This window comes from Falco rusticolus, chromosome 3 (genome assembly GCF_015220075.1).
Source record: "Falco rusticolus isolate bFalRus1 chromosome 3, bFalRus1.pri, whole genome shotgun sequence".
Classification (NCBI taxonomy): Eukaryota; Metazoa; Chordata; class Aves; order Falconiformes; family Falconidae; genus Falco; species Falco rusticolus.
The window spans coordinates 16,936,810-16,959,249 of NC_051189.1; the positions used below are offsets into that span (position 1 = coordinate 16,936,810).

Sequence of the window (22,440 nt, forward strand, 5' to 3'; positions counted from 1 at the left end):
TTCTGAATTGAACGGATTTTGCTTTTGTCCAGAACACACTAGCTGGTTCCAGAGAACAATACGCAAAAGCCCCATGAGCCCACCATAAATTACTGCCCTACCGACACAAAACCACCGGCGTGTATCAACGGCATGACAGTAAATACCAACAAGCAGGTTTTTGGAGATGAGACCGGCCTTTGAAGGAGCACAGGTCACAGCTTCCACATGGGAAACCACTATGGGCAACATGCTCCACCTGCCTTACCTTACCTAACCTTTCTGCAGCGCAGCAACCACGTCCTGGATTGCTGCACACTTCTGGCTGCAAACATGGAGCAAGGACCAGAAGACCGAGTGGGAGGAAGCAGAGACCAGGCGTACAACACGGGCACGAGGCAAAAAGACAACACAGAAACTGGCATTATGAAGGAGGGAGCAATATATTTTAATCATCCCCTTTTTTCAGATTTCCACAGACATTTGGAAACCCTGGTAACAGCGCTGCTGTTGCATGTACTTTGGAACAGCTTGATTACAACCAAACTCGTGTGGCTCTTCGGAACCAAATCATTGTTCAACTGAAACAAAGCTTGGGCAATACAGATGAGGAATAGCACATCTTCCTTGTTACCGGTCGTCGTTTTTCCCTGAGCGTACTCCAGACATCAGCGAGGTTTTAAGCGTAAAGTCTTCCAAGTGCTATTCAGACATCACCAACTAACCGTTTACACCTGCGGAAAAGGATGTGCTCCTCTTCAGCTGCAGAACAGACTACTTAAGCCTCCATTCAGACGCTTCCCCAGAGGAGCACTGTAATTATGCTGGAGATCTGTAACATCACGCTACACTACTGCTGTTGTCTCAGAAGCACAATCAAATAATACATTACAAAATACAGGCAGCTGATTCCAGGACTGCTCAAGTGCTTTCTCTTTGTTCCAGGTGATTAGAGTGAAGGTGGGAGGAAAACTACCGCTGCTACTCTGCCTTTCACTTGCTTGTAGTGGAGCAGTGGAGCTAGAGGCACAGGACACAGGCACAGCCCAAATGGGTACCACTCATCAAAAATCCAATATTGCATGCCTGCGCTAGCAGGCATTTTAAAGCTGTAATAAAAACCCTTCTCATTGCCCCATATATTTTCCAGTAAAGGGTTTGTTCAAAACAAGGCAAACCCCCAAAACCAGAAGACCAAGAACACTTTGCCTACACGACACAAATTTCTCAAGCAAGCTTCAAATGTGATATTTGCATGCATGAATTAACTCCCCACCTATGAACAAGCCTCTAGACCACTTACCAGCACAGAAGGCAGCTACTGTTCCCTCTTTCCTTCTCACCACTAGCAAGTTTTCATACTCCTGAACCATGTCACCAGCTACAACCTCACCACTACACACCTGCTTCTCTTGCTCCTTCTGCTGCGTTAGCTGCAGCTGCACCAGTCCTGGAACACAGGGATAACCACACGTGCACAACGCACATCTCATGTGCCCACTCTTCCCTAGGTGCCCTGCTAAGGGCACGGGATGGTATTAAATTTTGCAGCCTACAAATCCTTAGAACTAACCTCTTTCCAGTTTGCACATAGACAACTCACAAGTTGCAACAAATACGTGTGCATTGTGTTCCTCTCCAATTCTGAGTCACACCTGTGACGCATCTTTCCTGGCATATCACTTCACTTTGCTGCATATAGGTGTAGAAAACGAAACCCAGGATTCTTAAAGACTTGTCTGCTGCGTACGATGGCTAGCATTAGCTCAAACAGCCGGATTCCATTTTTGGCCATTTTACCTATGGACATTGCCCGCTCACTGCCAGCTTTACCTTTCTTACTCTCATTTGGCTCAAGTACTGCTTCTTTCATGACTTCTCTCCCACCCTTCAGCCTCCCTCTGCGTCCCCGAGAAAGCCACTGCAGCCAGAGACTACAGGACGTGGCTTGAAATTCTGCCCCAGGACTTTTCATCGTGAGGGCAAAGCACTGCTGCGTGCCACTGCCCGGCTGGGACAGGAGCCCAGCCAAGGCTGTCAAACCCTACCGGAGACCAGCTCATCAGGAACTTCAGTTAGAAGCCCACACCCTGTGCTGCCCTGTGTCCAGATGGTCCCGGGTTGTTCGATACTTCAAAGTCCTTCATCGTGTCCTGAGGACAAGGCACGTAACCATTTCACGAGTCACATGTTCAGGCTACTCTTCCTTACACATACATGCAACATTTTTCTCTCCCCCACGGTAATTTCAAACAAGCGATCATTGTCCCAATCATCAAGACACTTAACCAGGCACTGACTTCAAGAAAAGAAAAGAAGTGCTTAAACATGTATGTAAATTTAAGCACACTGGTATTTCCAGATAAATCAGGACCTAACAAAACTCACTAACCAGAGATACACATCAACAGAAAAAAAAAATATATCTACAGATATGGTAACTTTTTATTTAAGCTGAACATGTGTATTTGGCTCAGGACTTTTTATCTTTGATTTTAAAGAGACTGACTGCAAATAATATAAAAAAATAGAAAATGTAAAATTAATCAATATTTTCAAAATTGTGACAAATTTTGAAAACACTTGTATAAATTCTGCAAACTTTGTGTACCCTTAAAGGGGCATCATTTAGTCACCATATATAATGATATTTGAAAATATTAGTACTCTACCCTAAAGTTTAAACATAGAGATATTCATGATGCGTGTAATTTCAAGAGGGTATCAAAAGTGATAATGGTTAGAAAAATATACATACTTTTGCTTCTGGAAAAGAACAGCTCATTTGAAATATCCATCAAACAAAATATTAAAAAAGCCTCTCCACAGATTTTTTTTTCCCCACAGTCCAACATAAAATGTATGGTTATATACAACTTACGCAATCTGTCATTTTCAAGATATAGTCAAAGTTTCACCAGCACAGAAAAACATAATTTCTTACTGCTCTCTGAACTGTTGGTTGCACTGATGCGGGATTTCCTTTTCAGGCAATCCAAAATAGTAGAGCCATGCAGCGACAACATAAAGAAATCATAAGAAAGGTAAAGAAAAATTAAAATACACAAGAACAAAGGAAAGCATACTGATAAAGAGATATCGAGAAGGAATAGTGACCAACAGCAAGAGATGTGAACTCTTTAGTAGCATGCAGTAATTTCTATAGGAACAAAACCAAACCATGCTCCAAGTATTAAAAGGACACTCCTGCGGTACTTCTCATGAGTTTTTAGCAGTGATATCAAAGATTACTTTACTGTCTACTGGAAATAGCCTGGACTGATTTTTTTTCAGTGGATTCCGTTTTGTTGCTGTGCTTCAGTTCGTGGCAGTGTTAAACTTCAGCTGCACACACACCAAGCAAAAGAAAAAAAAAACAAACCCTAAGGGTTTAAAAGGAAGTGAGATAGGAAGAAAATTTCAAAACCATGTGCTTTCAGTACCCAAGTGCAATGCAGTAGCCAACTTAACTATGGCTTGATTATTATTTGTTATCTCAGAAGAGCAACATGGCACTTGCAACAGTGACTAAAGTGACGCTTCAATATCGGAAACCCTTTACAGTGTCCTTTTAAGTGTCAGTAAACTAGTGTCTTAGCTGCAACTGAAAAAGAACAGGCAAATCCTAATGAAACAACCCAAATCAAGAATGTTACAATACTTCACAGTAATCAAGAAACAGTCTATGGAACTACCGAACAGAAAAAAGCATGAAGGATAATAGCAGCTTATGGTTTACAGTTTTCACTTTTCAGTTTATTAATATTAGTGGTGCACTCGGCAATGGATAAAGCAAGGATGAAATTCTGACAAAACTGGCAATTATCTACCACATGTCAACACTTATTTATGGTCCTTGTAAACAGCTAACTCCTTTTTGAACTTTAATTGCAAAGAAAAGAGTATTTACATATAATATATATGTATATAACCACAAAACCAAAGTTAAATCCTTATCAAGGAAAACACATTTTGAAGAGAAGAAAAGATAATACAATATTAAATAGTACATATCCAAAGATTTTGAAGGCATTGTGATTTTCATGTTTTCTTCCTCCAGTCACTTCCCCCTGGATTTTAATAGACTAAATACTTCATTTCAGAGTAAATAAGTGGAAATATTATAGAGCAACTCCGGTAAAGAATAACCCCACTACTGACAAATGCTCGAGGAATGGTGATCCAGGACTCTGACTTAAAGCAAAAATAAACAGCGTATAACGCCACAGCAAAGAAGTGGCCAATCAGTACCATTGGTTTAGGAGATAACCTGTATTAAAAATAAATAGATAAAACACGTAAATAAACAGAATCAGAATAACAATTTTTTATTTTATCATTAGAGATCCCCACTCGAGACTACACACACCCCCTTCTGATTTAGGCAGCTCTAGTCTTGCTGTCTCAACTAAATAAACAAACTTTGGTGTCTTCAAGCTACTATACAGTCTGCGTTCCCTTCTACAGCACAGCCAGCATATACGGCTGCTTTCTCTTAATTTCCAGTAGTCTGTGTCTGCCTTTATCAACTCCCAGGGGATTATTCTCAACAGGCTCTATCAGTTTCAGCTCTTACTCCAAAACGGGAGAAATATAAATGCACACATTCTCACATGTCAGTACTGCATTGATCACAGGTGTTCACACACAGGCTCTTAACTATGTAGGAAATACCAGTTTTCCTTCTTTACCTCTTTGTCAAGAATATCAGCTATACAGGTAGATTTTTTCAACTGTGTTTTGCATTCCACAAAATGCTGTACTCCGATCAGTAAACTCAGCAACATTTAGTTCGATCTAACCCTTCTTTGTCTGCATAAGGTGAGTAGGAACTGCAACTTCAGTATACTCTTTTTTTTTTTTTTTTTTTTTAAGAAGATGCACATACAACCCTAGCTTGGCATGCAGCTATACTCAGTACCCTGTCAGTATTCATACATCTGAGCTAAGACAAAACCAAATGTTTTTAGAAAAAAGTACTGAGGTTTAAGAAAAGGTAGGTTTGTTTGCCTTTAATGGAGTTGGACCTGATGATCCTTACGGGTCCCTTCCAACTCAAGATATTCTCTGATGCTATGACTCTGTTCAAAGTAGTGTGATTTATTGTGCATTCACTAGTTTCTGTGGTGTCACTCAAAACACCCTGATAGTTACCAGTAACCCTGTTCCTTGTGTTCTTTTTGGGGAGACCTCATCCTTCGCTACTCTCACTCTCAGCTTGTCAGGCATGAAAGGCCTCCACCAGCTCCTCTGCTAGTCTGGACCCCTCTACCTCATTCAAACTGCCGTGACACCTGCATTAACTTCTCTCTAGATTTTAGTGGCATTTTTTACAAAGAAAGAAAAAAAAAAAAAAAAAGGAAAAAAAAAAAAAAAGCCAGCATTTAAAGGCATAGCTTCTAAAAGAGCTCCGAATTTTAGTATAACCCTAAAAGTATAGGTTCATATGGACCATTCTCCCTGTGCAGAGCTGACCGATTGGGAGCAAAGCAGATCTTGACAGAGGCTCACAGTGCTCAACCCCGTTCACATTAACTATTACCAGCATGGTGAACTTACACAGATAGCAATCCAACTGGACCCGAGACACATTCTCCACCAAGTCTGAAGTAATGGAAACAGGCTTTCTTTAGCTGATGCAAGGAATCTACAAAATTAATTAAAATGACTCAACAAATATATTCAACACATATAAAAAACTTTTCCAATAATACACAACAGTGATATTAACTCCAGGACTTTGGTAGCTGTCGTTCTGTTAAATTCAGCTGGATTCTGAGCTAGTTTTATTTAAATAAAGCATAGTCTTATAGAATCCCTACATATTCTTGAATTAGCTGGCACAAGAACAAGTGTCTTCTGTTTTGTTCTTTGTGTTGTTTTTTTTCCCCAATGGTTTTGTGTTTTTTTTAAAAACAAACTCCAGACTTGTCTTCACATCACTAAAGCTCAGTTTACATAACGCTAGAACTAAACAACTAGGCAGAGAATGCAAGCTAACTCATTAAAATCCTTTGATTGCTATATTTTTAATATATATCAATATACATACACACACACACAAACACATGGACATATGCTCATACACATACACGTCTGTCCCCGTCCCCATCCCCCCCCCAGACGTATTTATTTACTAAGTTGTAATTAGTCAGAGTTATCTTTAAAATACATTTACCATCTGTGGCAGCAAAGAGTTCATAAAGTGCCTGGGCAAGAATATTCACTACAAAAGAGTGAGATTTTTTTCTTGACCAGTAAAACGTTCTTTTTGCCTGAAAAAGGGGGAAAAAAAAAAAAAAGTACTCCTGTAAGTAAATACACAAGAACAATCACAAGATTCCCAAAGAGATGGTAAGAGTCATACTCATGAAAATGTAGAGCGAATTTAGTGATACGCTAGATCAGTTCCAAGCTAAGTCATTAAGGAATTTTGGAAACTTGTTGAACCAGTTATCAAGCCTCCTCTCACAATAAATACAGGAAAAAAACCCAAACAACAAAAGTAGTTCCAGGGTGCGCTTCATCTCATCCTATAGTAGGTGGCTGGGGTAGGTCAGAAATTTGAAGGATAACACCTAGTTCTCTCTGTTGACTAAGTAGGAAATAACTGAAAGTCTGAGGTGACTAGCTGAGATCTAAGCATCTGCATTTGGTCAGGTATGTCCTGTATTCTCCTGACACTCAGGGTCCCTCTAAGTGCTTCTCAATTTTCAAATACACTTTTTGAGTCATCTACTTACAGTCTATAATTACTCTGGCTATAATTTATCCAAGACAACATGCCTAACTCACTTAAAAGAAGTAAACAAATAAGTAAGAAATTTTATTATCTACTCATCAAAATTTTGGATCTAAAGCTCACTGAAAAAAATAATGCATCAACACTGATGATGCCAATTCCTGGGAAAGAAGGACATGTTCTGACTTACTACTGTGAGGTTAATGCAGCAGTCAACAGGCCAGCTGTTATTCTCTGAGTAGCGCTCACACATGTGTAATGGTCAAACCCCACCGCATTTAAGATCAATTTACATTACAAATACACCACTAATATGGGACTATCAGGTTATGCTAGCAAAGCAGGCTGTCTAGACACAGCACTCCAGTCTTCTCAAGCAAAACACAACAGGTCAGCAAGCAGAGTTTTGAATATGCCTTTTGCTATAGCACACATGGCAGCCTCGCTTACTGGCGAATGCCTAATGCATGATTTATCTACCCAAAGCTTTGAAAACCCCTGTGCCTCACTAATAACTTACATGTCTCTGGGTTGCATAAAACTGAAAAGCGTGTCACTACGTTGCCGCAAAAGCTGCCTAAAATAAGCCCAAAATAAAGCTTTACCTTGAGAATGTCAGAATCTTCATAAAGGTCTGGAATATCCTGGAGTAAACTTCTCCATATTTTAACATCATTTAAAATTACACTCATTCCTCCACCAGTTAGAGGGTGTCTTATATTATATGCATCTCCTAAAAGAAGAACACCTAGGTAGAAGACAAAAATTAATGGGATACTGCATGACCACTACATAATCTTAGAATTCAAACCCTCTATTTTTTAAAAACAAAACTTACTAAGAATTCATTCCCACCAGAAAATGAGTAACAACTACAAAATTTTTTTTAAAAAAAAAAAAAAAAAAAAAAGGAAAAAGGGTGGTGGGGGGTGGGGGTGTTTTTAAATTAACAAGCTTAAAAAGGCTTTAAGATGATCAAGGTCAAAATATTTTTTCCCTATAGGTATGAACATGTCTGTGTCAAAGAACACAAATACAAACACTTTTTAAGGTAATTTCTTTCCTTTTTTAAATCAAGTTTTCCTTAAAAAGACCACACTTGTATAAGCTTGAGCAACCGAGTGATTTAAACTTAAAAAAGCAGGCACTGATATCAAGTGTGGTGTTAATATAAACATTCCCATTAAACTACGCCCAAGGTACACATTTTCAAAATATTATTTTTCATTGAAGAATTATGGGACAGTTGTATTGAACAACAAAGGCCTAAGCCCTAGGAGAAGTTTATAATGCCTTTTCCCCTCCTTTTAATTTCATAATACACACCTTTTTTGTTTACAGCTGAAGGAGGCAAGAAGCTGGCTGGCATAGTCCTTAAACGATCATTCTGAACCGCTATTAAGAATGGTTCCTTTAAGTGGTCTGCAATAACCAAAATACTTCAGTTACACTACTTGGAGTCTAGAATAATTTGCATACAACCCATTTTAACCTCTTCTTAGAGATGTAATCCTTCTGAATTGCTAACCTCACAGATGTGAGCTGAACGAACTGCTATGTGATGTAGAATTGAAGGGTGAATCATTACTGAAAGAGTAACTGTGCACATGGAAAAAGCCCACATAGTTCAATGGATTCAATGAAATGTGCCTTTTTTAGCACATTTAATTGAGATGATTACGAATGGAAATCTTTCTAGACTTACCAGGTAGTTGTGGATGAATGGTCTCAATCATATATTCTTTTAAATTTTTTGGCATTTCCCCTCGAATATCAACAAGGACCCGAGTCTCAGTTGAAGAAATCCGATAGATTAGCACTGGGCTAGTTTTAGCTAAAACAAGTTCAGCATAATTAGCTTTAAACTGTGACGCATCCTTCAAAAGAAAAGAAGGGGGAGAAAGATTGAGACTAATCAATGAAAGGATATTAAAGTTCAGATTAAAAAAAAATAATAATTTTCTGAAATACTTTGAAATAAAATCCCATATCACACTAAGTTTCTATTCTTTTTCTCTTTAAATGAACAAGAGAAGTGTTTTCAAAAAGCAAGTTCTGAATTTCAGAATTGTAGTTACAATTCTTCTGGCAATACATTTTTATATTTAGTAGAATAAGTAATACATTTCATGTGAATAACTCACAAATATTTAATACATGCTATTGAAAACCTGTAATGTAATCAATGTAATAGTTTTTGATAAGATAATTTTGTTTTCTTATCATAAAGAAAGTGGTGGGAGGGAAAGAAATACACTAATCTGTATACAACTACATGGAGACACCAACTGAGGAAGAATCATAGGGTCCTATCTAACTAGGTGTTAACCAAGTTTCCAAAAGCACAGAAACAGGAGGAGTTAGAGAGACAAAAAGTGCTGAAGCTCCTCCAAGTCAGTGTTCCCAGCCCAGGGAAAGTTCTCTAGTTTTGGTTCCTTTTCCCTCAATTATTTTTGCTGTTAATGCAATAGTTAACGCAGCAGCCACAAGGGACAAGACCCAGCCAGGATTTCTACATGGGTTCTCCAACCACCCAGCTACCAACCTTGATTCCTACCTTCTCTCTTGAAGTTTATAGGTCTTGAAGGTATACATGTACCTGGTTACAAGGTACCCCACCTTCAGGCAGCAGCACAGTTTGAGTATTCTTCCAGAGCATATAACACAGCACAGCTGCTAGGATGATCTAAAAATCAAGACTTCTACTCCCTGCACCGTAAGTATTGTGGAAAAAATCCATGTCACCATCTTAGCTACCAGTATCTTAACACAAACCAGTCAAAGCACCTATATCCACAGTAGTAATTTTACAAATTGGATTCCAGCTTTACAATGGTGCCTACTTTTAATGCAGAGATTAGAGCTATGTAAGATACAGCACTAATAGCGCACGTAGCACTACCTTATATGAGATGCTGAAACTTTTTTTTCTTAAAAGTATTTTCTATGAACTGGTGTGGTGAGTCCAGTGCTCAGTTTAAATTAGCTATGTTGAATGCTAATCCATTTTTTTTAAACCCTCCCTTGTTGAACTATGTGCTTAAAATTAACACTATACTCCACTCTTAAAACCAGAAATCTTAACTTTTAACAATATCCACTTTAAAAAAAAGAGGAAAGAAACCCACCCCAAACTGGCTCACAGTTACTAAAAAGTGTTCTAAGAGTTGAAAACCTGACCTGTTAACTGTACTGAGTATGTTAAGTCTGACGTAGAAAGTTCAGCTATCCTAGAGCTGGGATGGAGTATGAATCAGTAAAACACTGACCAAAATACCCAAACACTCCTCAAAGGGACACAGAAACTGACAGAACGGCTGGATAAATATCTAAAAGCATAGTCCTAATTGATACTGTTGGAAAGATAATGAACAACATATTCAGTGAAATTCAGACCCACATTAAGAAGCAGCAGCACACTGTCTTACATAGCGTTATACAGAAAAGTTACCTTCAAAATGCAACCAACAAAATGGGATGAAACTGTAACTTTGCTGGAGACCAAGTTTTTTCTAAACTTGGAGAAAAGTCCATCAGCCACAACAGTTAGGGGTGCATGAAGTTCCTGCAGCATGAAGAAAAAAATAAAGACATTTTCAATTTTCCTTCAGAACAGTGGAAAACTTCTCCCAGGCTCTCACTTTCAATTGTACATTAGATGTTCCACAAAACAATAAACATATAAGATGATCACGGACCATATTTATAAGATATACAGTGGTTTTTGCCTTCCTCATTCACACTTCATTTCCTCTAAAAATTGATCTAACAGTATACTCCAGCTTTTACAGACATGCATTCAGATAACATAGTTATAGGGACCATGTAGAAACTTGTATATAAAAAACCCCAAAAAAGTGAAGCAATTGCTCCCTTCAGCCTGTAATGCTCTTCAGGGAAAAAAAAAAAAAAAGCAAGCAAAGAAGAAATTTTATATTAAAGAAACATGCATAAGCAACTAAACAAAACCAAACTGAAGTCTAACAAACTGAAATGCAGTAAGCATACAAGGTCTGCTTTAAAAGACCAAGCAGTGAACTCTGAGCAGCTCCTAGTATACTTAGGAAGTATAAGAACACATAATGCATATAGACAAAATACAAAACAAGATCTGAGTAAACTGATCAGGTTCAGCCTGAATGTATGCATAAATTTCTAATTTTTAACACTTATATTGTTCTCTAACATAAGCAAATTACTCCAGTTACTAAAATATACTTTTAAGCATTTCACTGTTATGGCAATATGACAACATTATTATACTAAAAAGCATTTTGAGGGAGATGTTACCTTCTACCTATAGCTTTCTCAATATATCTCAGAACATTCAGTGATTTCACTGCACACGACTATAGATTTATATTGAGCATTAGTCCTTGGCCTTCCAATAATCTCATACACTTGGCACAAGCGAAAAAAAAAAAGTTTTTCTTTTAAGCTTTCAGGATGTACTAACAAGGCAAAAAAAGCAGGCTGTGTTTCATTAGTACTCCTGAAAAATGTAATACTACTGGATGGAAGCGTCTGGGGAGCCAGTATGTGAATGGGTTCCTCCATGAGCAGTTCTCTCCTGCACAGGAATGGACTCGGTCACTTGTCTCACACAATCCTGACATCCTTTGCCATGTGATGGGAAATCAGGAAAAATCAGATGACAGTAGAGCTGAGTAACATAATACACGTTCATGGTGTCTGAGCTTGTGGAAGTGAGCTCATGAAAACTCTTTCCTACAGATTATGGTCTCAGATGATTGCAAACTCTAATTACTCCTGCAATTAGAGCAAAGCCACCTGCCCATATGGGTTCCCTTGTGTCTATGATCCGAGCATTCATGCTACAATTTTTCCACAGTCAACATACTAAGACCGTTACTCTATTCAGTTGCTTGGTTTTGATAAATTTTCTACATTGACTTTTAGCATACTGGGTAATTTGAACCTCATTTAAGACAATAAAAATCTCAACGGTAACGTGGTGGACAACAGGGATGGAGAGAACAGAAAAACAGAGACACAACATTGATCAGCCTCCTTTCTTTATCAAAGCAGGCTAAGAAATGTAAACAGGCTTTGCTTTGGTTTTGGTTTGGGTTTTTTTCCCCCCTAAGTAGCTTCCCAGCAGCTAAAAGTCACAGATAGCAAAACACAGTTCAGAAGAAATTTTTACTGGAAATTTCTTACGCTAGATTTCTAAAATCAAAGGAGACCTAAGCTAGCAAATGAAACAGCTCTTTCCAGCTACAGAACTTCAGCATTCAGAGCAAAACATGAAGTTGTTTATCACCTTTATACAGATAGGAAACTCAAAGCCTTAAGAACAACATCCACGCTCTTAGGAAAGATGCAGGCTAAAACACTTGTCACACTACTGCTGGTCAAGTCAGTCACACTTAAAATTACAACAACAACATCCATAAATGTGTAAAGCCTAAAAACAAATCTCAAAGCAGAGTAAGTACTATCCCCCACCACCCTCCAAACAAAACAACCAGCCGTCTACATTGCTGGATGGTAAAGCAAATTACATTCAGGGGGAAAAAAAAAAGACCACAGATCACATCCCTCACCCCCAGACTTCCTCCTCTCCAAATTCCCTGTCTTTCCATCACCCACGTGTGATTCAATGGCTTGTTCTACTAGAGTGGATTTCCTGATATAGTTTTATTCATTTTACATGATACATGAGGCAGACCAAGAAACAGGACTTGGAACTCCCTCTTCTTCCAGCTACCTGAAGAAGGATCAAGGATGTTGTTTCCACTCAGCTCTCCTAGAGCTTCCTACTTAACAGCACTTTGCCATCACGTGGGCTGAAGTGCCATTTGCCTGAAGAGCTACAACCAGCTAGTTCTCCTACTTCTTGGGCAAGTACTTTTTAAAAGGCTCTCTTACTTATGGTTTTATACCGCCATTCCCATTTCTAAATGACCTAAAGATGAGAGATTTTGTTAGTAATGCTCAGAAAAGGATCTTCTAACCACTTGGGAACTTCCTCAGTCTTTTATGGAAGGCAGCAGAGCATAGGCGGAAGATTCCCATCTTCCCCATCAGAGCACATCTGAGCACACTGGCTACATAACTTTAGGCAGCAAAAAAAATTTAAAGTAACAAAGGAGATTACAAATTTGGCTTTTCTAGAGAATAGGCAGTACATCCAGAACTTCAGCACATTGGTTCTACTGAGACTGGTCTTCCCCAAACTTTTTACTGTAAGTTCACACAGTTCCATAGCATTTAGCCAGCAGTTTATCACTAGCTGAGGCCAGGAACACGAATCAAATCAGTCACACATTTAGAACAGGCCAGAACTGTCTTTCTGTGATCCAAGAAATGACTGGACAGAGCTACCTCTATAAATAGGCACCTATTTTCTTATGTTCAGACACCTCAGTTAATGGTGGAAGTATACGTGGAAATGTAGACCATTACATGCAGGCAAAGCACAAAATACATTGGTTTTTTCCATCAGTAACTCTCAAAAGATTTTACACTCCAGACATATGAACATTAAAATAAGCAATGAACTCCATTCTCCAGAAACACTGAAAGCAGAAGCTGAACCAGAAATTACAATAAGAATCCCCATATGCTAGGACTGTATCCACTAGAATGCAGTCTCCTTTCATTAAAGCTTTCACTTTCTTGGTAACTGCACTATTTCTGTACCAGTGAACTGGAACAGACATTTAAAAAGATTATTTATATGTATATATATATATATATATATGTATGAACCAACCCTTGATTTTCTCAATAGTTAGCAAAGATTGTAACAGAAAACTGTCCTACCTTAGTGTCTCCAGTTTCTTTGTCCTTGTACTGAACACCCACAACACAGTCATCTTCCTCAAGCAATTGTAACACGGTCCCCTCTATGAATTTTGCACTGAAATAAAATTGAGGGGTTAGAACAGAATGGAAGATGATTAATGATACCAACATTTCAAGGCACTTGACACAGAAGGAAAACCAGATTTTCACTAATTTTGTCTCTGCTGACACTGTTTGTTTAGATTTTACAAAGATGTGCTCTGGACCACTTTCAGAAGCCACATTAAACATCAAAAAGTGCTCATCACGAATTTCAGTTCAGCACTGCCATTTGGTGTGATACCTGAGAATATTCTAAAACTGTAGCGCTTATCCTAAACACCCTACCACTTTGCAGAATCCCCAGTTATGCTTCAGGTGCTCCACGGCCACATGAGAGATGCAAAGAGCAGTTTGACATGGTCAGAAATAAGCGGCTGACCGAGTCATCCCTGCTAAATGGTGGCAAATGCTGACAGTGCAGTTGAGACCTAACTCCAAGCAGAACTCAGGAGCAAGATCTGAAGCAGCACTTCAACATGTACACTAGATAAAAGTGAGGTACCCAACTCTCCGAATAGTCCAGAATAATCTAACCTGATTAGGACACAGATATTCAGCTTTTGACCTCAGGACACACTTTTTCTTTTTGGGGGTTCACAAATTAAATCCCTGTAATCTTATATCCTTTATTGGATCTGAGCTGTTAGACCTCATCCCAGCATTTCAGACTTAGCAGCTTGAAACGGACACTCTCTCTCCCTCACACATACTTCTGTATCCAGATGGAATTCCACAGCTTGGGAGAAATGAGTCCATTTGAGAGTACAACAGCTTGGTATTTTAGGTTCTCAGAGGGAACATGAGCAATCGATTTCATGTCTTTTCTACATGTCAGTGAGCACAGAAATTTCAGAGCAGATTGTGACTGGCTTAATTTGCCAGGCAATAGGCAGGTTGGCTGTATCAAAGTATCTATGGTTTTTATGTGTGAACACATGGACGGAAACTTCAACAGCAAGGGAGTGCAGCAGCATGTCAGGTTAACAGCAGGTGAACCAGAGTTCGAATAGGATCCAGAGCTTTAAACTTCTTTTATAGCTGTCATTTCAGCTACATAAGTGCTCATTTCTTTTTCTGGTTTCACCCACCGTAAGAATAATTAACTAGTATACCCTACCTGTTTTCTCTGCAAAATTACTTTTCTGAAATAAGTTCATATTGCCTAGTAGTTATAAAGAGGATATCTTAACCAGTAGTAATTATCCCCTATATTTTCACGAGCTCTGAGATAAAAAACAAAGCCTCATGGTACTGTTAAAGAGTTCTTGACCTCTCCCGCACCTTAATTTAACATGTTTTCAATGCTAAAATTAAAATGGAAAGCAAGCACACACAAAATGAAACTGTGTGGATACAAAGGGAAAGAACTGAACTCAAGTCACATGAACATTAGCTTTTGTAAGTTTCTGCTTCAAAGACTGTGTACAGCTGCTGGAGTTTTCCCTGAAAGTTGAGCAAACAGGTGCCCAAGTTTCACCGAGCTTGAAACCTCAACAAGACTGCTTTAGCTTTTATAGCTAGTAAACACAGTGGCTATTAATTTTAACTGTAGTACAAAGCTGCTATCTTTCAGTGCTACTTTTAGTAATTCATATGATATAACAGATATGATAGGAGAAAGAAATTTCAGAATAAAGACACGTAAGGTAGAAAGATGATAGCATCAAGTTTCCTTTGTAAGCATTATTTAGGGGGGGGAAAAAAAGACAACACAAAAAACACCTCACAGAAAACAGCACCTAGAATCTATTCTGTTTCAATAAAAGTTTTTATCTCATATCTTGTATAAAAGAAAGAAATCAGTTAAAGAGAAAATACGAACTAATATTTATTTCATCAGAAGAGAAGGCATCTTCCAAGATTCTGAAAAACAGATGTTAGTAACTGGAAAGAGGTACTTCCATTCAGTGCTCCCTTCTAGTTATTTGGCTTGACTTCTTGTCATCAGAAAAAGCAGAATATGCAAATGTAAAAGCAGCCTGATTTCTGGCATCACATATAACATCAGTGGAAGAAATACACATCCCTGCTCATCACAGGAGGCTTTGACTAGATGACTTTTAAAGGTCCCTTCCAACCCAAACCATTCTACAATTCTAAGAAATGATACCAGATCTGTCACTTGTTTCTTGACCAAAGAAGTTCTACACATTGCTCACTGAGAAGAGGTCTCTTCTTCTGGTAAAGTACAAAACCCAAGAATCAGCAGAAGAGAATCACCCCTTAACCCCTGAACTGTTCTCTCACATGGATGAACCAGTACCTTGCCTAATATTTGAAGCCTATATTCCCAAAGTTTAAAGATTAATTTTCCCAAAGGGTAACATTTGATGTACATGCAAGTCATTAATAGAAAACAGAACGTGTAACTACAGCTGTTACTTTCTCTCAGTCTTGTTTATTGCAGCCCTCTTGTGTTGGGAAAGAGTGAAATAGTTAAGGGATCTCACAGATGCTGGGAACAGTGCTTCTGAGCCTCTGGATCCCAGCTGCATTGCTCACAAGGTGACTCACTTGGGCTCTGCCATAGCTGCCCTTCGGAGACCCATGATGAACTGGCCATGATGAAAAGATCTTCCACTGGCCACGTGGCCATCTTCAGATGTTGGATAAGGAATTTCAACCTCCGACTTGCTCTCTAGGTCATGAATTATGTAACCATTTACTATTTGTGAATCAATACCTTCTACTGTATCTGCAAAATATAAGCCAATAGATGAGTTTTTAAAAGTCTTTAAGAAAGCTTAGTTAAGTATTCTTTTACACAGAGTCCAGTTTTCTTAATCAAAACACACATGTTGAAGGATATTTTCAAAATGGCAGACTAGACATACACAAGCAGTTTTCGTTCAAATATTAAGCACAGACAATGTCTTTCTTCGTTTTCCCTGTAGGCATGCATTGTATAAAAACATAACTGAGCGTACTAACTGTTGTGTTATAGATTTATTGACAATTTGAAATGCACTCACCTTCAAGACCCAAGTCTCCAAGGGCTTTAAAACCTCCAGGCTGCAACAATTCTCCAACTATCCTGTCAGGTTCTTTCAGATCCCTCTCTATTACAGTCACCTTTCTTCCATCCCTTGAGAGCACCGTGGCCAAAGAAGAACCAAGGACACCTGATCCCACAATGATAATTTCTGGATCGTATTGGTGTGATAATATTGTATTTGGAGCTGTCTCTGTCAGATATACATCTGAGAAGTTTACTTCTCTTTTACCCTTCAGAAAACAAAGCAAACAAAGTTACATGTGCTGATGTATCTGTACCATAACCCTGTCAGAGCACTGACTTTGGACTAGTTCTACTTTGACCCAGGGGACTGAGCGCGTATCAGTAGCTGGAGAGTGTTTTCCCGTTTAGTTTTGTCCAAAATTGAATCAGTCGTACTCTACAATGCAAGAAAACCACAAAGAACAAAGAAAAATCAACATCCCCCCAAAATAAAAACAAGATACTTGCTTTTTTTTGCCCTGCTGATCAAAGACAAACCACTAACATAGTCTCAGAGAGACTGAAAGTAAAGTTCCTATAAAATGCAGTAAGCCAAGGCTGTCCCATATTCTTGGTCTAGAAAGTAACAAAACAATGCCTTCATGCCAGTGAGCCACTACTACCCGAAGGCTTTAGCAGTTTGCAATGAAAAAGTTATCAGATTCACTGGAAAATGTATTTCTCTTTAATTTTACTGTAAGGGAACCTACCTACCGAAATAGCATCTTATGATAATACTCAGCATGAAAAAGTGTCAACAGAAGCTGCTACCTGGGAAACGTTTTAAAGAAGTGTCCTGAAATTAAAACTCATCAGACAGTCAAAAGTATAGGTAAAATTACCATTCGCCTACATTTAAAACTGTTAAGAATTGACATACATCAGATTACGTATCAGTTAACATATAAACTGGTACCTGAAGACTAGTTGTGTTACAGTACCTTCCCAACAGCATCTAATCACATACACCTGAAAAAAACGTTGTAAGGCCAATTCCAGTGCAAACCTTGAAGTCATTTCTCTAGCTGGTAGAATAGAGTCCAATTTACTCTTTCACAAATGCCTCAGTGCTGACGGGGGTAAAAACACGATTACATCAGTGAAACAAATGCCCAGAACAACACTGGCACCAGAATTTCTAGTGGCATTGTGTCATGCTTGTATCTACAACACAGCAAGGGAGTGCAAAACTATCTGAATTCAGATATTACAAGAAATGGGGGTAAAGGCAGACTTTACCAGGAAAAACAAAATAAAAATCCAGAGCCTTTGACCTGCAGCCAAAAAGTTTGAAGTTCTTTTGCACAAGGGGTCAGCGCTCAGCTGAAAATGCTCAGAACTACACAAGAAAGTAGCCAGACAGTACCAGCCCACAGATGTACTGAATATGCATTTCTATTTGTAGTCTTAGATGGCAGGATGCCAGCTCAGCTCTAGCCACGAACTACAGCTCTCCTCTCTCACAGCAAGTCTCACACTGAGCTCAGCGGAACAGACTATCTGAGCTCTGGTCCTGTAGCTATTGTACAAGCAATAGTTTAGCAATAATTTCCAAATAACTGTACCTGCCGTTGTCTAGACAAATGTGTTTTCTCCACAAGTATTAGGAAGCTGATCACAGAGCCACAGAACGGCAGAGGCTGGGAAGGACCTTTGGAGGTCACCTGGTCCAAAGCCCCCTGTTCAAGCAGGGCCACAGCAGATTGGCCTGGACCATGTCCAGCTGGGTTTTGAATACCTGCAAGGATGGAGGCCCTACCACCTCTCTGGGCAACGTATTTCAGTGCTCAGCCACCCTCAGTAAAAAAAAATGTTTCCTGATGTTCAGAGCAAACCTCCTGTGTTTCAGACTGTGCCCACTGCCTCTTGTCATGTCACTGGACATTACTGAGAACCTGACTCCATCCTCTTTGCAACTTCCCTTCAGGTATTTATATACATTGATGAGACCCTCCTGAGCCTTCTCCTCTCCAGGCTGAACAGTCACAGCTCTCTCAGCCTTTCCTCATAGGAGAGATGCTCCAGTCCTTCACCTCTACAACAGGCTGGCAACTGAAGGTATTTTCCTGCTAGTATAATAATCCTTCACCGAAAATGTTTCTTCACTTATATTTGATTTGACTCTACAAAACACCTGGTCTATCACTTAAGTAAGTTTCACTGTTTCTTTTGCCATCCAAAACTAACACAATGACAAATCAGACATCCAGCATCTAAAAACAAATTCTCTCCAACCCCTTCTTAGCTGCTTTCCCGAAGCTGGACAGAGGGTCAGTGGCCTGAGGGCACAGCAGGACACTGCACCCTATGTGCCACGTCTGAATTGAACCTACCTTTCTGGATTTGGGCTGTTCAACTTGTTGAGATCCTGGGGTGGGTTTGGCCCAGAAGAAGCCAACAAGCGGTAAAGCTGAGAGAACATCAGAGAGCATCCCCAGGTGGGCTTTGCGCTGCTGCTGCTGCTGCTGCTGCTTGGGCCCCCTGAAGTGGTACCTGTAGGACAGCAGCAAGCCGAGGGAGAAGAACACTAACGCAGAGAGCAGCACCTCCTTATTGGCGTAAGTCATCAGGTCTCCGCACTTTTTATACACGTAGATGAAGGAGGCGATACCCAGAAAGGTCCACATCGTGAGGGGACTGGTCACTGGTCCCGGCTGCTTCCTCCAAAACTGTCCCGTCGACAAGCGCTGCCCAAAATGCGGTTTTGTGCGGGGTGTGAGAAATGTCCGTATAGGAATGCAAAGCCTTCCTGTGCGATGGGAGGGAGGGAGATCCCGATGAAAAAACAAGATGCTCCACAGAACCCCGTAGAGGACCGAGCCCCACCTCGCTGGGCTGCCACAGGAGCCCAGAGAGCAGTTCCAAAACCACCCCCCAAAAAATAAAATCAATATAAAACGTCTTAAAAATCACCAGCTCCGCACAGCGCCTTACGGAGACGCGCGACGACTCCCACCACACGCGACGGCTGCGGAGCCGGCGCCCGTCCCCGCCGCGGGCGGGAGTCTCCTTCCCCACCGCCTCCCGAGCTCACTCCTCCGCCGTGCCCAGCCCCGTCTCGGCTGCCGGGACGGATGGATGCGGCCGAGCCTCCACGCCGGGGGAGTGAGGCGGCGGCGCTGCGAGGGGGCCGCCCCAGCCGCCCGTGACGCACCCGGGCGGGCGGCTCAAGGCTCACGCCCCGGGGGGGGCGCGGCTGATGCGCTACCTGTCGTGTCAGGGCCCCTCGCAGCCGCCTCACGGAGGAAGGGAGGACGCGACGCTGCTGCTAATGCTGCTGCTGCCGCCGCTGTCTCCTCCTCTTCTTCTCCCTCTAACCCCTCAGCCCGGTTTCCCGCCTGGCTGCCAGGTATACCCGTGCCCGGTGCCTCCCGGCGAGCACACCCCGACCGCACGGAGGCGGGCGGGCGGGCCGGCCGCCGGGCAGGCGGGACTATGCTAATGAGAAACTGCCTCCGCCTCCTTGTAGGTACCGCGCGCCCCGTGCCTCAGCGGCTTCTGGCCAATCGGCGGTGCTATGCCGAGATGGCGCTATGGCCAGACAACCAATCCGAGCGGGAGGTAGGAGGGGCTAGCGTCCGCCGGGCTCCTAGGGCGATGTGACGACGCGTGGATGGGCGGGGCGGGAGCGCCGGGGTTGCCATGGTTACGGGATGAGGGGCTGCTGCTGTGCTGCCGCTGCCGCTGCTGTGCTGCTGCTGCCGCCGCGGCGGACCCGGCCCCGCCGCTCCCCCGTTCCCGCGCGGCTGCCGAGCGGGGCCTACGCATGCGCGTGGCGAGGCGCGGGCGGGGGACGGCCGGCACCCGGCGGGGTGGCAGCGGCGGGCACCGCCGTCTCCCGCGCTCGGTTCGGCACCTGGCCGGCAGCGGGGGACGGGGAACTAAGGGCGAACAGCTCAAAGGACGCGGGGGCGGCAGCGTTGGTTCCCGCGCTGCTCAGTCCTGAGGGACCGCACCGTCCTGCAGCCTGAAGAGATTTTGAAACGTTTTCTAAGAGAAAAGGTGTCAGGGTGCGGCTGCGGAGGGGCAGGGGCTGGCTGGCAGCCCCTCAGCCGCAAACCGGGCCCAGAAATGCAAAATCCGTGGGAGAAGTGGGGGTAAGGTGAAAGATAAGAAAGACCCCCTGTGCCCCAGCTTTGTGAGCGGGAAGGGGAATTTGGAGATTTGCTCCTGGGGTTATTTGTGTGGCTGGACAGAACAAAAATAAGCTTTATCTTTCACATTGAGCTTCTCAGGGGCACACACCAGTGGTCCTCCCTTTTCTCTGTGAGAGGGACCTTTCCTGGGCTACGTACTTGCACAGCACAACAACATTGAACATGTCTCTCTATCGCAGTATAACAATCCTTAAAAATAGTGAAGCCATGAAAATGTCAGGACCCCACTCCAGGCAGTAAAAAAACCTAGTAAAAGAATGAGCAAAACCTGTCACATGCAAATGGAGTGAAAGGAGACAAGATCCATGCAGTGGTAAAATAGCGCCTTTTGAAGAGGAGAGAAAATGTTTAGTAGTTTCTCATGCAGTAAAAAGACTGCAAACAATTTGGTAGACTCGAATACAGGCAAAAACAGGAACTAGTAAGAAAAGGGGCTTTGGTTCATTCATCAGGTCAATCAGTTCAGGCAGAAACGAAAGATCCTGTGAGCTGAAAGATCAAGCACAGGTTTTTCTATATGGTGAAGACACAGGTCTCATCAACAATAATGATTATCCCCTCAATAACGAAATGAGTGCAGCAGAGGCATGCGTAATCATAGGAATCTACCTGTAAAAACGTGTTCACAAGAAGGAGCTCCTTTTCCACAGTTTAAATGAGGGTTATTACACCTGTCAGCAAGTTTTATATTTAAACCACCTGACAGCGAAGCTCTTAAATACATCTGCACTTGATTTCCTATGTTCCATTTACTAATGTTCCTTGTGTTTACTAAAAATGCCCTTTTTTATGGACTGATCTCCACAGAATCACTCAGTGCATTGTAAGACCAAATTAAAGCATGTGTAACTCTTCTGGGCAGTTGTGCTAGAGACCAAACACAAGAAGAACCATAGCCTTTAAGTTACTGGAACCAACACAGACCTTCTAAAGACTAAGAAACGTCAGTTGGCATACGTGAACCAACAGCTACTGAAAATAATACCAGTGTAATGCAAGTGCACAGTCAGAACTGTGTCAAGGTCCAAAACAACCTGAAGTGACTAACAGAAGAATGGTGTTTGAGAAAGCAGACTGAAGGAGATTTATGTTAATGAAGATAATAGTATGAGGATTTTAAGATTAGAGTAGAATTTTATCTTCCGTTTTACTGCAAACTGGCCCAAAGCCCTCTTCATCCCCTGTGGATTGTTCTTTATGCAGCTGTAAGGTTACTTGTGTAGACTCGGTGACAATATGTAAATGTAACCCACCACAGAACATCAGCTTTCTTGCTTGTCCAGGTCACCCCGTAGCCCCTGCACCTCAGCCAGAGGAGAGGGCAGTAATACAGAGCTGTCACACGAAGGAGTGTGGGTGTCCCTTTGGCTACAGGCTGTAATTAGATTTTATGAGGTGACCAACAAAACTGCAGGCTTGTTCTTCCACCCGAAGAAATCATCCAATGTTCATGAATCACTCATGTAAAATGTATTTCAGGATTATGTAATTCGTGACTCATTTTTCTTGATACTTAAATTTGGAGTGGTTAGAGAATTGCAGAATTCTGGTTCTGAATGCAACACTCACAGATGCATCTGTTTGAGGCTCAGATGTTATCAAAACATTTCCATACTGGCAGCCAAGAGATCAATAGCGGGTGGCTTCCCACTGCCTCTCATTCACTCTCACGTCCTGGCTATGGTGAAGAG

The 22,440-nt window shown here is 41.4% G+C and overlaps 1 protein-coding gene across 1 annotated transcript; it reads right to left on the minus strand.

The window, feature by feature from the left end:
- Positions 1–406: 406 nt before the first annotated feature.
- On the minus strand, positions 407–20,009 carry SQLE (squalene epoxidase). The gene is made up of 12 exons (XM_037381805.1): positions 19,801–20,009; positions 18,926–19,341; positions 16,567–16,819; positions 16,109–16,289; positions 13,511–13,607; positions 10,173–10,286; positions 8,427–8,598; positions 8,048–8,143; positions 7,327–7,469; positions 6,158–6,254; positions 5,539–5,626; positions 407–4,249 (listed from the first exon to the last, which is right to left on the minus strand). The coding sequence occupies exons 2-12, from the start codon at positions 19,217–19,219 to the stop codon at positions 4,057–4,059; spliced, it is 1,728 nt and encodes a 575-aa protein (XP_037237702.1). The 5' UTR covers positions 19,220–19,341; positions 19,801–20,009; the 3' UTR covers positions 407–4,056.
- Between the last annotated feature and the right edge of the window lie 2,431 nt (positions 20,010–22,440).

Excerpts from the sequence above, each read along its gene's own strand:
- SQLE (XM_037381805.1), bottom strand. The coding sequence starts at position 19,219 with ATGTGGACCTTTCTGGGTATCGCCTCCTTCATCTACGTGTATAAAAAG. Across the intron at positions 8,599-10,172 it reads TTGTTGGTTGCATTTTGAAG|GATGCGTCACAGTTTAAAGC; the intron begins GTAACTTTTCTG and ends TTTCTTTTGAAG. Across the intron at positions 5,627-6,157 it reads ACTCTTTGCTGCCACAGATG|ATTCCTTGCATCAGCTAAAG; the intron begins GTAAATGTATTT and ends TTAATTTTGTAG.